The sequence below is a fragment of the Peromyscus eremicus genome, chromosome 1 (assembly GCF_949786415.1).
Source record: "Peromyscus eremicus chromosome 1, PerEre_H2_v1, whole genome shotgun sequence".
Lineage (NCBI taxonomy): Eukaryota > Metazoa > Chordata > Mammalia > Rodentia > Cricetidae > Peromyscus > Peromyscus eremicus.
Genome location: NC_081416.1, coordinates 75,643,489 through 75,660,720, shown reverse-complemented (window position 1 = coordinate 75,660,720; position 17,232 = coordinate 75,643,489). Strand labels below are relative to the sequence as shown.

At 43.8% G+C, this 17,232-nt stretch overlaps 1 protein-coding gene across 1 annotated transcript; it reads right to left on the bottom strand.

Moving 5' to 3' along the window:
- Positions 1 to 13,203: 13,203 nt before the first annotated feature.
- On the bottom strand, positions 13,204 to 14,330 carry Zg16 (zymogen granule protein 16). Its single transcript, XM_059250962.1, has 3 exons — positions 14,276 to 14,330; positions 13,971 to 14,103; positions 13,204 to 13,519 (listed from the first exon to the last, which is right to left on the bottom strand). The coding sequence occupies exons 1-3, from the start codon at positions 14,328 to 14,330 to the stop codon at positions 13,204 to 13,206; spliced, it is 504 nt and encodes a 167-aa protein (XP_059106945.1).
- Positions 14,331 to 17,232: the final 2,902 nt, after the last annotated feature.

The following is a 17,232-nucleotide window of genomic DNA, read 5'->3' as shown; positions in this document are numbered from 1 at the left end:
GGGGTCATGTCAGGACAGTGTTTCTCTGTGTAGCCCTAGCTATCCTGAAACTAGCTCTGCAGACTAGGCTGGCCTTGAGCTCACAGAGATCCACCTGCCTCTGCCTCCCAAGTGCTGGGATTAAAGGTGTACACTACCATGCCAAGCTTGCTTATTTACACCTGAGAGATAATGACGATAACTCCTGTTAAACGCCTAAGAAATACCTGCTAAACCCTAAGTGGTGTCAAAACGCCTTTAGTCCCAGCACTCAGGAGGCAGAGGCAGGTGGATCTCTGTGAGCTCAAGGCCAGCCTGGGCTACAGAATGAGTTCTAGGCCAGCCAGGGCTACACAGAGAAACCTTGTCTCAAAAAACCAAAAAGAAAAATATCTGCTCTACCATATGACTTTGGAATGTTGGAATGACAGCCGCAACTTAAGAATAATTTCTTTCTTTCTTTCTTTCTTTCTTTCTTTCTTTCTTTCTTTCTTTCTGTCTTTCTTTTTTTGAGATAGGGTTTCTCTGTGTAGTTTTGGTGTCTGTCCTGGATTTCACTCTGTAGCCCAGGCTGGCCTTGAACTCACAGAGATCCGCCTAGCTCTGCCTCCTAAGTGCTGGGATTAAAGGTGTGTGCCACTGCCACTCAGCAAATAACTTCATTTCTAAGATTCAGCATTATATAATTTTCATCACAAATTTAAGAGTTTTATAACAGAAATAACAATACTATCTATAATAAAATGTCTTCTTAAATGATTCTCGGTATAATTGGCAAGAAAATCCATTGTTTTAGTCTCCTTTCTGTTGTAGTGATAGAACATTCTGACTTGAAGTGATTTAGGGGAAGAAAGGGTGTAGGGAAAAAGGGCTGGCAAAAGAAACCCACCCTGGCCCTGAAACCAGAGCCAGTGAAAGAAACCTACCCTGGCCCTGAAACCAGAGTCAGTGAAAGAAATACACTCTGGCCCTAAAACTAGAACCAAAAGGCTATAAAGGGCCAGTGAAAGAAACACACTTTGGCCCTGAAACCAGAGCCAAGTCTGTTCTCCACCAACTGAGCACAAAACTAACCAACCCTTGAGCAGAAAAACCAACCAATCCCTGAGCAGGAAACTCACCAATCCTTGAGCACAGAATCTAGTCAATCTGAGCTTGTCCAAGCTCCAGGGAATTGAAATTAGACCAATTCCCACCCTGAAAATCTTCTCCCTGGAAAAACTCTGCCCATAAGAAGTCCTATAGAGGGGGCTGAAGAGCTGGCTCAGAGGTTAAGAGCACTGGCTGCTCTTCCAGAGGTCCTGAGTTCAATTCCCAGTCAGCCACATGGGTGGCTCACAACCATCTGTAATGAGATCTGGTGCCCTCTTCTGGGCATACATTCAAGCAGAACACTGTATACACAATAAATAAATAAATCTTAAAAAAAAAACAAAAAGTCCTATATAAGCCCTGTTCAGTTTGCTGCTGCCTTTTTCCACCCTGGCTGAGACAGTTACTTTCCTGGATTCTTCACTCCCAATAAATCTCTTGAATGAGGTTTGGATGACGACCTTTTGCCCAGGATAGAGCCTGGCTGGAGAGGAGCAAGGCTGTAACACTTTTGCTGGGGAAACCTTCCCTAGCAGAGCAGAGTGGTTACCCTCGGGGGAACCTGAGTAGAACTTTAACAACTTCACTGGGGAAACCCTCCCCTGCCAGGGCGGAGTGTTTGCATTGGGGAAACCTTTCCCTGGAGCAGGGCTGTAAGCCGCTAGGCTTAGAGTGACTTGTGGTATTCCTTGGCTCCCGACGGCCAGGATCCCTCTCCATCCCAGCTGCAATGCTTTTTTTTTTTTTTCCATCTCCACACTTCCAGCTCCTAGTCCTTCCTAGAGGGAAGTCAAGGCAGGAACTCAAGACAGGTCCTTAAGCCCAAGGAACTCACTCAGCCAAAGAAGCACAGCAGGAACCATGGAGAATGCTTCTTGGTAGCTGGCTCACTCAGGCTCATGTTTAGCCAGTGTTCCAATATAGCATGGGAACACTTGCCAAGGGAATGGTGCTGCCCATAGTGGACTGGGAGCTTCCTTTACCAATTAACAATCCAGGAACCACCCCCACAGACATGCTGCAGGCTTATTTGATCTAGGAATTTCTTCAATGGAGGTTTTCCTTTCAGATTGCTGCGAGATGCAGAAACATGAAGTAGGAATTCAGCTGGCTATGACAAAGCTATACCTGGAAGAAGCCAAGGGCCTTCCAGAGGTAAAGCCAAGACTTAAGGAATCTTGGTGATACTGGCTTTTTAATACCAGCCATTTCCTGCTATGAATTTCTCGTATGCTATTGTAGCTTTTCCATTCCTAGAACAGTATATTTGATCATTCATTGGTCACAATTTCCCCTATACAATTAAAGTATTTGGATATACATCTCCCAACTGTGCTAAAAGCAGTCACACAGCCAGACTCCTAATTTCAGGCCTTTCTGTAATTATCATCATTAACAACATCTAGCCAGAACCTTCTCTGGATGAAAGTCTCTTATCTGAGATACTTTCCAGACTTTCTAAGAACTGACTGCAGACAGATAAGCATCCAGACTATCTTTTAGTCAAGGCCTGGTGGATGTGCTAATTAAACTTAACCCTCCTCTCCTCCAAATGCTACCTTTAGCTCTAGATCTCTTAACTCAGGACTAAAGGGCTTTTATATACCAGGTGCATCAAGCTGTGACACAAGTTGCCTAGCTACCAAGCACAATTTCCTCTCCCTGCCAGAAAATGGCAGCAGCGGAGAGAAGCTAAGAGATACAGCTGCAAAGGAATAAAGGCAGTTTTATTTTCAGCAATGATTTAGTCACTTGTAGACTCTTAACATTTCAGCTAACCACTTCTAAGAATATAGTTTGAGCACATAATTTCCCTTCTTTAGATTTAGCCCTCAGTTGATTCTATTCCCCATTAGTCACTTGCCTTTTGGGTTGTAAATGACAGCTGACAATTGCCGCTCTTTGTCTGGACCTCATCACCCTCTCTGCTCGACCCCGACTGAAGCCTGTATGACCTTGCCTTGGCCAGAGAATTGATGCTTGGTATGAGTACATAACTGAAAAACCTCAGAGACTAGGGAGGATTCGAAGAACAAGATGGAAGATGGGGAAGAACAAGATGAGGAAGAACTAGATGGGGAAGAAACTAGATGGCAGAATTGTGATAGAACTTGAAAGAACTGCAGAAAAATATAGAGAGAAATCAGGCAAGAAAGGGGCTGAGTAAGAGAGCAGAACAGAAGCTGTGTAGAGAAAGAACTGACCCTGAAGAATAAAGCGTATGGACTAAAGAATTTCATGTACATAGATTCATTTGATGTCGTCTAAGATTAGGTTATCAGCTGGTTGTAGATTCTCCCATAGACCCTGGGAAAAGGCTATCAAGGGGCTGGACCCCCGCAGTCCTTGTTTTCAGAAGACTCTAGGCTATGTCAAATTGACAAAGCTAAATAGAACATCTGTGTTTACCTGGATTTTAATATTTAAATCTTCAACAAGAGACTTTGCTCTATTTCAGAATTAGCACTTGAACAAACATTGATGATAGGATGTGAGGGTGACCTGACTGTGACATTTGTCACCCTATGGATTCAGTTAATCCGGCTGGCTAAGTGGGTGCCCCTTTCCTCCGTCACTGCTCCTTATGTGTTCCTGCATGCTTGGTCAAAGAGAAAGACCTTCCTGAACAGAGGAGAACCAGCCTTCAGTTAAGGGTTTAGAGAATAGCTGTGTTCTCCTGCTAGAGTTACAAACAACTCTCAAATATTGATAGTAACAACACACCATCAAAATACATACATGGCAGCTATGTAATTTATGTGTCTCATGAATTCAATAAATACATTTCTCAAGTTAATATAATGAACCACCTCTAACCTGTAATACCAATATTAAACAATTCTTCAAGTTTACCACGTAGTACCAACAAACACCAAAAAGCCCACTGTACCATGTGGGAAGGCTGTTGAAGGAGGCATCATGGGAAAATGTAGAGTTCCTTCACACTGGTGTGTTTTCACTAAGCGATCAGATCCCCACTCTGCAGCATCACACATCTTCTAAGTGTGTCAAAGGAACAGCATATAGCTGTGACAAAGGAGACAAGAAATGAGGTTTCCTTTGGTACTGGCAATAAGCCCCTAATATATTTTAAGTTCCACAATAAGAGGCTTGGTGACCACTGGTGCACTGAACTCAAACACTAAACCCAATATTTATAAATTAATAATCCAACTTGTTTTTCTGTTTTTATTATACAGTTGCCTAAATCCTTAAATTGTTCTGCAGGAATTTTTCCAATATCAACACTTACTGGACTTCATGGCAAAACCCAGTGAGTTAATCACACTTAAGCCTGTTGCCTAGCAGTTCTACCACAGCCAGTGTGTTAGGTACTGTTCTATTGCTGTGAAGAGACACCCTGACCAAGAAAACTATAATTTTAAAAAAGCATTTAATTGGGGCTTGTTGTGTAATAATCTCTTTGTACACTGTGAAGATGTGTCACTCTGATTGGTTTAATAAAAAGCTGAATGGTCAATAGCTAGGCAGGATTTCAAGGCACAGTGGATACTAGGAAGAAGAAGTCGCCAGCTAAATGCGGAGGAAGCAAGAGATGCAGGAGGAGAGGTAAAAGCCATCAATCATGTGTAGTGAATGAATCACGTAAATGAATAGAAATGGGTTAATTAATTTAAGTATAAGAGCTAGTGGAACAAGCCTAAGCTATAAGCCAAGCTTTCATGATTAATAATATGTCTCCATGGGCTGGAGAGATAGCTCAGAGGTTAAGAGCACTGGCTGCTCTTCCAGAGGTCCTGAGTTCAATTACCAGCAACCACATGGTGGCTCACAACCACCTATAATGAGATCTGGTGCCCTCTTATGGCATGCAGGCATACATGCAGGCAAAATACTATATACATAATAAATAAATAAATTTCATATATCCACATAAAACCCGGGGGAGCTTAAAAAAAAAAAAAGAAAGAAAAGGAAAGCTCAGAACACAGATGCAAGCCAGGCACTAAGCTGAGCCTTACAGAAGCTGACACAGCAGTTTAAGATTTGTCTGACACAATCCAAGAACTCTGCAAATGCTTAGTAAAGACAGATCTGGACAGGAAAAAAATCTCTAAACAGGTTACAGTGTATTTAAAAATGTACATAGGCTTAAGAAAGAAAAGAAAATGGGTATAGACAGTAATAGAAAAAGTCAATAATTTATAAATAATAAGAAAAGAATAAGCAATGTAGAGATGTAGTCTGGATCCTGTATGGTGTTGTATTGACTTTAAATTTTTTGATTGCTGATGAGCAAACAATAGCTTCTGAGAGACACTGGATTATAAAAACTACTAAATTAAAACAACCTATATATTTTATAAATGTCTTAACTTTAAAATGGAAGTCAAAAAATATGTTATGTTGGGGAAGAGGTTGTGCTTTTGTGTGGAGTCATTCAAGGTTCATAGAGATCAGATTTGAGCAGGGGAGATCTGAAAATCCTGGTTACAGACATAAAAAAAAAACAACCTAGAAAAACTACAAGACAGGTGTCATATATTTTACCTCTTCAAACATAAAACAAAAAATGATCTTTGGCTGGCTTGTGTACAACGCACAGTCCATACTTGTAATAATGCAGATCTGTGTGTTACCTTAGGAAATTTAAGTGTTTTCAGAGCAAAGGGACCAGACACCAATGAAAATGGGTGGCCCAGGTGATCTAGCCTCTCAGAGTGCTTCTGTTGCAGTTTCCTCAGAGTTCTGCATCCAGAACAGCTTCAAGGCTGCTGGCTGAGATGGTCCAGCCTCACAGACTATTCCACCTGGGATTTGACCATTATTTTAATTTTCTCAGCATCTCCCAAAGATGCCAGTGCCCCCAGGCAACAGGAAGCAGTCTAGAGAACACAATACCCACATTCTCAAGAGGTGGGGGGTGGTGGTTTTGGGTCATTCGATGGGTTATGGATGTTTGTCATCATTTAGGTGGGTTGGTTACAAGCTGTTATTGGTCATGGTCAGGAAGAAAGCTAAACAAAGGAGATTAGATTCAGGGATCTCATTATGAAAAGAAAAAGAGGGGATATAAAAAAGATAGGATAAAAGGGTAGGTTTTTGAATCTACTTTTAAACTAAAAAAGCAACTACTAGTCTTAAATATTTTCATTGGTATGGATTTTTGTATATTGATACAAATTTAAGGTTATTTTTATTAGAACATACTGTACATACATTTCTACTCTTTTTTAAGGTATTGTACCCATGCAGCTCATTTAACAATGTAACATAAACTTCTAGTCCTTGAAAGTTATTATTACAAACTATTTAAGATAATAAAGATTTGCAGGTTAGTAGTTAGCCACGTATAACAATTAAACTTGAGCTGGGCGGTGGTGGTGGTGCATGCCTTTAATCCCAGCACTCGAGAGGTGGATCTCTGTGAGTTCAAGGCCAGCCTGGTCTACAAAGCAAGATCCAGGACAGGCACCAAAACTACACAGAGAAACCATGTCTGAAAAAAAAAAATTAAACTTGTAGTCATGTTAGGTATGTTTTCAAGGTCAAACAGATATATATTTTAGATAGACAGGTAGTCTTCAAACACTTCAGAGATCTACAGAAATATGGCATTTAAGATGTTTTAATAACATAAGGCTTTTCATGACAGTGAGACATGTCTACTGCTGGCAGCACCATTCTACACAAAAAAGGATGATGAGCATTGAAGATCCTCCATATGGAGTTTGTTTTCTTTATGGCAAAAGCTAACCATTTGGGCAAGAGACTACCCTTGTCTCCACTGCTGACAGCATGCTGTCCAAATTGGACAAGCAGGACACAAAAGAAAGTGAATGCTGAACTTTGCTAAGACAAGGTAGAGACAGTTCTTCAAAATTCTTGCTTCACAGAAAAGTCTGTCAGATATTCTAGGCCTGTGGGTCAAAGATAGATTCCCCCAAATTACAGAGAAACCTTGGGTGATTGTCCAGGCAGCCAGCTGTTTCTGTCACTTCTATAGTTTTGGAAGTTGTTTGCTCTGCACTTCCTGTTTACTCAGGTAATATATCCTTCTTGGGTCTCTGATAGAGTTGAAGATAAGATAGTTATACTTACGGTTTTCTTTGTTACCAAATTCAGAAAAAAAAAGTCACAAAGGAGATATAAAATGTATGGGGTCGAGAGACATAAAAGCTTAAATTATTTATCTAGGGGAATGTTTTGAGGTCTAAAAAGGTAGTTTTGAGATGGTAATACAAGTTATGATAGAAAATGATTTAGGTATAAAACTTTGGACTAACATAGGAAAGATAACACAGCACTTTCTCCGTATTTGCCAAATACAAAGTGACTGGACATTGTGAATGTGATTTTTACCTAATAATTGTTCTTATTGTATATAATTTTACTGTGTTAGAGTTAAAAACCTTTCCTTTTTTATTTAGACAAAAAGGGGGAAATGTTGTGGGATAATCTTTTTGCATACTGTGAAAATATGTCACTCTGATTTGTTTAATAAAAAGCTGAACAGCCAATAGCTAGGTAAGATTTTGAGGCACAGAGGACACTGGGAAGAAAGGCAAAATCGCCAGCTGGATGCGAAGGAAGCAAAAGACACAGGAGGAGAGGTAAAAGCCATGAGTTATGGGGCAACATACACATGAATAGAAATGGGTGATATTAAGTTATAAGACCTAATGGGACAAGCCTAAGTGTTGTAGAATATTATTTTAAGATGTGTTACTTTTGTTTATGTTGCATTTGTTTAACTCTGTGAAACTGTGTTACTTTGCCTGTCTAAGACACCTGATGGCCTAATAAAGAACTGAATGGACGATAGCAAGGCAGGAGAAAGGATAGGCAGGGCTGGCAGACAGAGAGAAATTATATAGAGAAGGAGAAATCTGGGAGAGATCTAGGAGCGAGAGAAGGAGGAGGACTCCAGGGTCCAGCCACCCAGCTACATAGCAAGCCATGGAAGAAGAGTAAGATTTACAGAAGTAAGAGAATGGGTACAGCCCAGGGCCAAAAGGTAGATGGGATAATTTAAAGTTAAGGAAAGCTGGCAAGAAACAAGTCAAGCTAAGGCCGGGCATCTATAATTAAGTATAAACCTACGCGTGTGATTTATTTAGGAGCTGGGTGGTGAGCCCCCCAAAAGAGCAAAAACAAGTAATACATAAGCTATAGGCCAAGCTTTTAAAATTAATAATAAGTCCCTATGTCATTTTTCGTGAGCTGGTGGCCCAAAGCAAAGTCTGTCTACAGGGGCTTGATTACAGTTTCAGAGGTTTAGTCCATTACCATCGTGGCAGGAAGTATGGTCGCAGGCAGACAGACATTGGAGCAGTAGCTGAGAACTACATCCTGATCTGTAGACAAAGATAGAGGGGTTGACATAGGCTTTTGAATCCTCAAAGCCCACTCCCCTGACACACTTCCTCCATCAAAGCCACACCTCTTAATCCTTTTAATCCTTTCAAATGGTGCCACTCCCTGGTGACTAAGTATTAAAATATATGAGCCCCTGAGGGCCATTCTTATTCAAACCACCCAGCCAGGTTAACAAACAAAACAAAACAAAACAAAACAAACTCCAGAACTGTCTCATTAACTCTAGACAGAAATGGTTGCATTTGTTTTGAACAGAAAAATTTCAAGCTTGTATTAGAAAATATCATTTGCCAAGTTGCCACACAAATAACTGAAGAAACTGTTCTCTGGGAAATGTGCAGGAGAGTCCGCCATGCCTTTGTGGCACACCTGAAGGCTGATGAGCTTGGATGGTGCCTGTGACTTTGCACCGAAGCTTCGCCCCACCCCACCCCACCCCCACTACCTATTGGACACAGCAGCCTCAACTGTGCTAGCCGGCTGGTCTTTTCTGAAGTATGTATCATCTACCAGCCATTTACTTTATCCGCAGGCTGCTTTTTCTCAGTTTTAAGCTGTAAGACGGAGAAGATGGTGGAAAGCCCAGATGGAAATCAAGAGTGAAATGATGAGGAGCTGGGCCTGGCTTTATGTAGTGCTGGAAATCAAACCCAGAGCTACACCCCCCCCTAAAATTTTTCTTAAGATGTATTTTTATTTATTTATTTATTTATTTATTTTTCTTTTCTTTTCTTTTTTTTTTTTTTTCTTTTTAGGTTTTCCAAGACAGGGTTTCTCTGTGTAGCTTTGCGCCTTTCCTGGACCTTGCTCTGTAGACCAGGCTGGCCTTGAACTCACAGAGATCTGCCTGCCTCTGCCTCCCGAGTGCTGGGATTAAAGGCGTGCACCACCACCGCCCGGCGTATTTTTATTTATTTACTTATTTTCCCCAACATAATATTTTTATTGATTATTTGGGAATTTCATACAGTGCACCCCAATCACACTTGCTTCCCATTCCTCCCAGGTCCACCCTCCCACCCTCGTGCCCCCCCAAACAAACCAAGTCCAATGTGTGTTGTCCATATACTCACTGGAGCACGGTCAGTCTCCCAGTGGCCAGACCCTTAGAGATATTTGGGTCCCATGTTGTCCCTGTTCCCACCCCTCCCCCTCCACCTCCAGGCCATCAGCTATGAAGAGCCACACTTCAGCACAATAAAGCTACACTTTGTCACAATTTCTAAGGATTCACTTCAGTGGCTTCCTGCCTAAACTTTCTTTTTCTTTTTCTTTTGTGTGTGGGGGGGTGGGAGGTTGTCACAGAAGAAAAATGTCTCTCATTCTCAGTTATGGGCCCGCAAACATTAATACCACTGCAAAAGAAGCTTCCTTGCCCGTAACAGCCAGCAGCAGCATGGAATACAGACTGGTTTTGCTTGTCTATTTTTTTGGTGTTTTTTGTTTGTTTGTTTGTTTTTCAAGACAGAGTTTCTCTGTGTAACAGCCCTAGCTATCCTGGAACTTGAACTTGCTCTGTAGACCAGGCTGGTCTCGAACTCACAGAGATCCACCTCCCTCTGCCTCGGGAGTGCTGGGATTAAAGCCGTGTGCCACCACCACTCGGGAGGCAGAGGCAAGTGGACTCTATGAGTTTGAGGCCAGCCTGGTCAACAGAGTGAGTTCCACCATCTTCTCCGTCTTACAGCTTAAAACTGAGAAAAAGCAGCCTGCGGATAAAGTAAATGGGTGGTAGATGATACATACTTCAGAAAAGACCAGCCGGCTAGCACAGTTGAGGCTGCTATGTTTTGTTTTTTAAAGATTTCTTTATTATGTATACAGTGTTCCGCCTGCATGTGTCCCTGCAGGCCAGAAGAAGGCACCAGATCTCATTACAGATGGTTGTGAGCCACCATGTGGGTGCTGGGAATTGAACTCAGGACCTCTTGAAAAGCAGCTAGTGCTCTTAACCTCTGAGCCATCTCTCCAGCCCCTGTTTGTTTATTTTTTAAAGACAGGGTCTCTTCTCTCTATGTAGCTCTGGCTGTCCAGGAAGTCACTATGTAGACAGGCAGGCCTCAAATGCAGAGCTCTGTCTAACTCTGACTCTCCAGCCCTGGGATTAAAGACATGCTCTACCATGCCAAGTGTTATTTATTTTATTTTATATGTATGAATGTTTACCTGCATGTCTGTCTGGGCACTACATGTGTACTAGCAGAGGGTATCAGATCTCCTGGAATTGGAATTAAGAAGATTGTGAGCCAGCCAGTGGTGGTGCATGCCTTTAATTCCAGCACTCGGGAGGCAGAGGCAGGTGGATCTCTGTGAGTTCGAGGCCAGCCTGGTCAACAGGGTGAGTTCTAGGACAGCCAGAATTGTTTCACAGAGAAACTCTGTTTCAAAAAACCAAAACCAAACCAAAACAAACAAACAAACAAACAAAAAAGATTGTGGGCTGCCATTTGAGTGCTTTGGGCCCAGGTCCTCTGCAAGAGCAACCTGATGAAACTTCTCTCCAAACCATCTCCCAACCATTGCCTAAAACTTCTTTTTTTAAGTAAATGAAAATTCTTGAAATTCATGTTTTTTGCAGAAATCTAACGTGTGGGACTGGAAGGATGGTTCAGTGGTTAAGAACACTGGCTGTGAAAGCAAGGGAACTGGAGGTGAATCCCATAAAGCCAGGCATGGCATTTGAATGTCTCAACTCCAGCATCGGGAACAGAGACAGCTGGATCCTGGAAGGTCTCTGGGCAGCCAGCCTAGCCAAAAGAGTGAGCTTCAGGCCCAGTGAGAGACCCTGTCTCAAAGCAATTAAAGTGGAGTGTGACAGAGGACACAATGATGGCTCTGATCTCCCCATGCACACACGTGCTCAGGTGTGTGTACCTGTACATACACGATACACACACATACACACACACACACACACACACACACACACACACACACACACACACGAAAGAATGGAGAACAACAGAAGGTATGTGACACCAACATCTGGCCTCCACACCCATGAGAACACACACTCATCACACACATGTACATATTCATTACATATCATTGCATGTACTTACATGCACACACCATAGACTACATCCCTACCCCCATTGCGTACTTTAAAGGGATGGATTTCATGCTCTGTGATTTACATATAAACAAAAAGACGATGGCATAATCTCCTCCATGTAATTGTTTGAAAGAACATTTGGGGCTATGGCTTTTTGATAGAGTGTTCACCCAGCATGCATGAAGCCATGGTATCATATAAATGCAGTCTGGTGGCACACATCTGGAATCCAGACTTCAGTAACTCCCTACTGCTACCCACTAAAATTGTTGGTGTTGTAGCACTTGGAACTGGGATCCTAAGAATTATTTTCAAAGTGACTTTATACCTTTGCTGACTCTATCTAGTGACCCGAATTCTCACCAACCCCTTACGGCTGTACAGTGAAAACCTCCCCTCTTGGACTTGCCCATCTATCTATTTATTCATGTATTTAGGTTTCTGGGACAGTATCTCACTGTATCCAAGACTAACTTGGAATTCATTATGTCCTCCAGGCTGGCCTTAAATTTGTGGCAATCTTTTTGCCTCCTTAAGCCTCTTACTTAGGGTCTTACTATATAGATTTGGCTGGCCTTGAACTATGTAGACCAGGCTAGCCTAGTCTTTCAAGTTCTGGATTACAGGTGTGCATCACCGTGACTCACTTAGGATTGCCTCTTCTGTTTTTGATTTTTTGAGACAGGGTCTCTTTCTGTAGCCCTTGATGTCCAGGAAGTCTCTATGTAGACCAGGCTGGCCTGGAACTCACAGAGATCCACCTCCTCTGCCTCCCAAGTGCTGCAATTAAATCTGTGCACTACCATGGCAGCCCAGGGGTTTTTCTTTTTTGAACACAGTATTGATAGAGTTCACATTACTGGGAATGTGTTAGCTTCCTGAGGAAAGAGTCTCAATTTTGAGAGAGCTAAGTTAGGAACACCCAGGCTTTGGAGTAAAATTAAGAGTAGCTGGAGTAGGGCAACAGAGTCAAGTCCTTAGGCCAAACTTTAGAAGTTAGGTGGATTCTGGAAAGAAGAAAGGATAATGTTCCCATCACGAACAGCAAGTGGCTTAATGTCAGTAGAGTAAGGTGACTTTGGGGGCAGGGAAGCACTTTTCCAAGGCAAGGAGTAGAGAGAGCTGGAGAGTGAGTTTTGGCAAGCTGGTATAACTGAGCCTTATCCCGGCCTCTGAGTTCCTATTAGGAAAAATTCTCAGGGGCTATCCTTGGAAAGAGTTGGTTCAGGCAGAATTTTGTCTCTTTTTGATAACATATAAAGAAAAGCCCCCAACACTCTCATTTCCTCAGATTAATGTTCAACAGTAGCCAGATATAGCTAGGCATGTGGCACACCCCTTTAATCCCAGCACTCTAGAGGCAGAGGCAGGCCTATCTCTGTGAGTTCAGCCTGGTCTACATAGTGAGTTCCAGGACAGCCAGGGCTATGTAGAGGGATCCTGTCTCAAAAAAAATTTAATTTAATTTAATTTTTTTTTTTTTTTTTTTTTTTTTTAGCTGAGGACTGAACCCAGGGCCTTGCGCTTGCTAGGCAAGTGCTCTACCACTCAGCTAAATCCCCAACCCCTAATTTAAATTTTTTTAAAAAGCCAGAAATAGGATTCATACATTTCTCTTAGAACTAGGATGTGGACAAACACTTTCTTTAGCCATATTCTTTTATTAAGCTATTTGCACGTTTGCACGGGGCTGGGTGATGAGGGAGTTCTCACACCCGCCAGAGAAAAGGTGGGTTTCAGCAAGTGTTGCAGTGGCTGGGGTAGACATCCCAGTGGAAGCTAATGGAATCAATGACAGAGCCAGACCGGCCACTAATGAAACGGAGGACGGTGTTGGGGTGCAGGGGAACAGCGTTGAAACTTGTGCCTGAGTCTTTTCCAAAAGGCAGGTGGCGGCCTTTGTCTGTCACGAAGACCAGCTTCTTCACGTAGTACCTGTACTTGCCAGACACCTGGATCACGGACTCCCCGGGGTGCAGAAAGATCTCCTCCAGGTCTCCCTGTGTGCCACCCACATAGTCACTCCACTGTGTGCCGTAGCGCACCTGGAGACTGGGGCAGGGCGAGAAGGAAGAAGTAGCACGTTGAACACGATTATCACAATTCAAGACTGGATGGATGAGACGGCTCAGCTGACCACCCAAGTTCAGTTCAAACTGGTGACAAGTTCCACAAGATACAAAGACTACGTGAGTGAGCCCTAGGAGCCCATGCAGAGAACTCAACTTCTCATTTTGCTGGCAAATCAGCTTGTGGAATGAAAGTTAGTTTCTCAGAGTCACTCAGACAGCCAGAGTCTGAGCTCACCCCCAACACACACTTGAAAGAACCCGAGGATTTTCAAACACTGGAAAGTGTCCCAGGCCAGACAGGGAAGAGACAAACCTCCAACATTTTACTGTGATTTACCGATTTCAACAGTGTGATCCAAAGTGAATGAGAATTTCCCAATCTAGTAAGGTCCTAGACAGTCCCCAAACCACAGAAACATGAAGAATCTCACCCCACTATGTAACGTGAATTGGCTCGGATACGGATGGCAGTGATGGGACCGTCCAGCTGGTTGCCAGAATGAGAGAATCGCTTTCCTCCTTTACCTCCGTATTCCCCGCTGTAAGAGGAGGACCTGGACTGAACTAGAGGGGAAGAAAGGCCTGTGGGGCAGATGCTCTGGGAGCACAGCTGCTCGCCGCTGCCCTTCTTCCTCCCACCACCCCGAGCCGGTGTCCGACAGCCTCTGACCAGCAGCAGCAGTCCACCGGCTGCCTTCCCAGGATCCCATTACCAGATCTGTGGCATTTCACTTACTGGCATTGCCGGAGGCCGAGGCACAAAGAAGGGCTAAGAGAATGATGGCCAGCATTCTGAGGCTGCAGTGGGAAGAGGGAGAAAAGTGGGGGAGGGCGCTCATGCCTTTCTCTCTGGACTTCATTTACCCAGGCATCTCTGGCCTGGAATATAGACCCATGTTTTTTTGATGCTTCAATTCAGATCTAAGAGACCTAGCCCCAAGCCTAGAGAAAACTGCCCACGAATAGTCCTGTTCTTTCAGATCTATTTTCTACGCCCCTAACCCCTCTGGTTCTTTCTCCCTGTTCTGATGGTAACTAACCCTTCTCTCCTAATCCCAAAGATAATCCTAACTTTTTGTCTGTGTTCAGCTGAGTCAAGCTTCCCTCCATCCAGGCACAAAGCATGACAGAGTTTTCTGAAGAGGAAATAAAGGCAACCCCCAAAGCATTGAGACGTTTGAGTTGACCGACCCAAGATTCAGAGCAAAACCCACCCTAAATCAGATGGTTTATGAGCTATCTGAGGCACAGTTAAAACTCTAGCATCACCCTACTCTTAAATCAAGGCAAAGAACATTGTAGAGGTGCCTCTACATCACCTCAGGAGCAAAGGAGACAAGAGAAGACAGGATACCAACACCAATGTCCAAGTAGCTCCTGTGGAGCCGAGAGGCTGAAAGGTTTTAGGGGGAGCTTGCCTGAGCTCAGACATCAGGTCCCAGGCAACTTGTCTGTGTGTCCTAACCTGTCTCCACCAACTAAACCTGTCCATATCCACCCCCCTTAGCCAAAACCTGCCATCTTTGTACCCCCAAATAGCTTCCATCTGGGAGCTGCTGCCCAGGTTTCCCCTGCTATAATCCAGGCATTGTCTTTTCTAGCTTGGACTTGAATATTCCCCCCAACTCACCTTTCCCTTAGTAGTTTCAGGTGCAAATCTTCTAGAAATTCCCAGACCTTTTATACCAGGTTCTAGCCCTCCCACTGTTCTTTATCATGAGAACCTCACCTGCTGAGTAAACATGACCAACCTCTTAGGATCAGGTGTCAAGCAGGGTCTGGAACATCTTATCCTGCCTCTCCCACAAGGGTTACAGGTGGCAAGGTGGGGTCCACTCTAGACCAAGTGTGGATTTGTGAAGAGACAGAATGAATTTGTTTAAAGTCCAGCTGAAGGGTGGGAAAAGCAGCTAGTGTCCAAAGAGTGCAGTTAATCCAGACATGGCGGCCCATGTGTCCTGAGGCACGAGGATCATGACTTCAAGGCCAGTCTGGGCTACAGTATGAGACCCTGTCTGAAAACACAAACAAGCAAGTGAGAATGTAATCCAAGAGGCCTGAAGGAAGGTTCTCCCTATCCTAAATGTCCTGTGGGTATTCTTGCCTGAGACCTGCCTTCTGTTGGGTAAATGGTGCCCTCTCCAGTCATTTGTAATGTATCTTTTTTTTTTTTTTTTCCTAGACAGGGTTTCTCTGTGTAGTTTTGGTGCCTGTCCTGGATCTCGCTCTGTAGACTAGGCTGGCCTTGAACTCACAGAGATCCGCCTGACTCTGCCTCCTGAGTGCTGGGATTAAAGGCGTGCGCCACCACCACCCGGCTTTGTAGTGTATCTTCTCCCAGAATACAAAACCACTTTCAACACTGAGCTGTGCCAAATATTTGCCTGACAATTTTTCTCTATTTGTTGACATTTTATTATGAAAAAGCCAATCATAAAGTTTAAAAAATTATATAGTGAACACCTATATCACAAAGTCTGCTGTGATGCTGTGATTAATATTTTGCTGTGTCTGGGTGTCTGTGCTTTATGCCTACATCTGTCCATCCTCAGCCCAGACCCTTCTCAAGTCTTTTCTCTCTGAGAAGGGTAACTCGGGGCTCCAGGGGGGCACTACATCTGTGGGTTCCCCATCTCTTCTTCCAGAAACAGCCAATCCAATGGGCATACGGGAAGCCGAGGATATACAAGTCCTCCTCTGTGAGTAGTTCTGGACTTTGGAATCTCAGGACCTCTAGGTACTGTGGCTGTTGACCACTGGAGTGAATTGCCCCTCTCCTTAAGTCTGAAACACCCCCAGAAGCGATGCTGTAGATTTCTTCTCTCTTTCGGTCCTTTCCTCCCAGGACTGATTTCCTTTTGATCTAAAGTCCCTTAGCACTCGACCCTGTTAGACTAGCCCTTCGATCCCTCTGAGTCATCAGGACCTTCCCAGGAGAGAGAATGGAGCCTAGGGAGGGGCTAGAATAAGCAGTATCAGTCCTTAACGACCCCACAGCCAGACATTCAGATCATCCACCCCTTTCCTCGAAGGCTCGCCATCTGGGACTGGAAACTCATCCCAGATAGCAAGGGTGGTGCCCTGCCCTGAGGAGCCAGCAATAGGGCAGGACTGCGGGGGACAGAGCCCAGGAAGAGGGCCAGACAGCCACAGTTTCAGCTCTCCCTCCTTCCTGTTTCTCAAGGTTTAAGACAAACACTGGCGACAGAACACTGGCTCCATTCCCATCGTTTTGTTCTGTCCACGCTCTGCTTTTTCCCTGTGTCTTGACGTTTCCCACATTTCCTACTCGGAGGTTTTCTTTATAGTCTTTCCTTTTCCCTTGACATAACCTTTTTTCTTTTCTTTTCTTTTTTCTTTTCTTTTTTTTTTTTTTTTTTTTTGGTTTTTCTAGACGGGGGTTTCTCTGTGTAGCTTTGGTGCCTGTCCTGGATCTCGCTCTGTAGACCAGGCTGGCCTCGAACTCACAGAGATCCATCTGGCTCTGCCTCCCGGGTGCTGGGATTAAAGGTGTATGCCACCACCGACCAGCATGACATAACCCTTTTGACTCCTCTTTCCTTCACCCCCGCATCTCTCCCAAGCACTCCCCCAGCCTCTTTCCTTTCATGGCCATCTAGCTCTCTTTTTTGTTATTAGGGACACATTATACCATCTGAAATCAAGCCCCGAGAGAATGTTCTTGCATTTCTT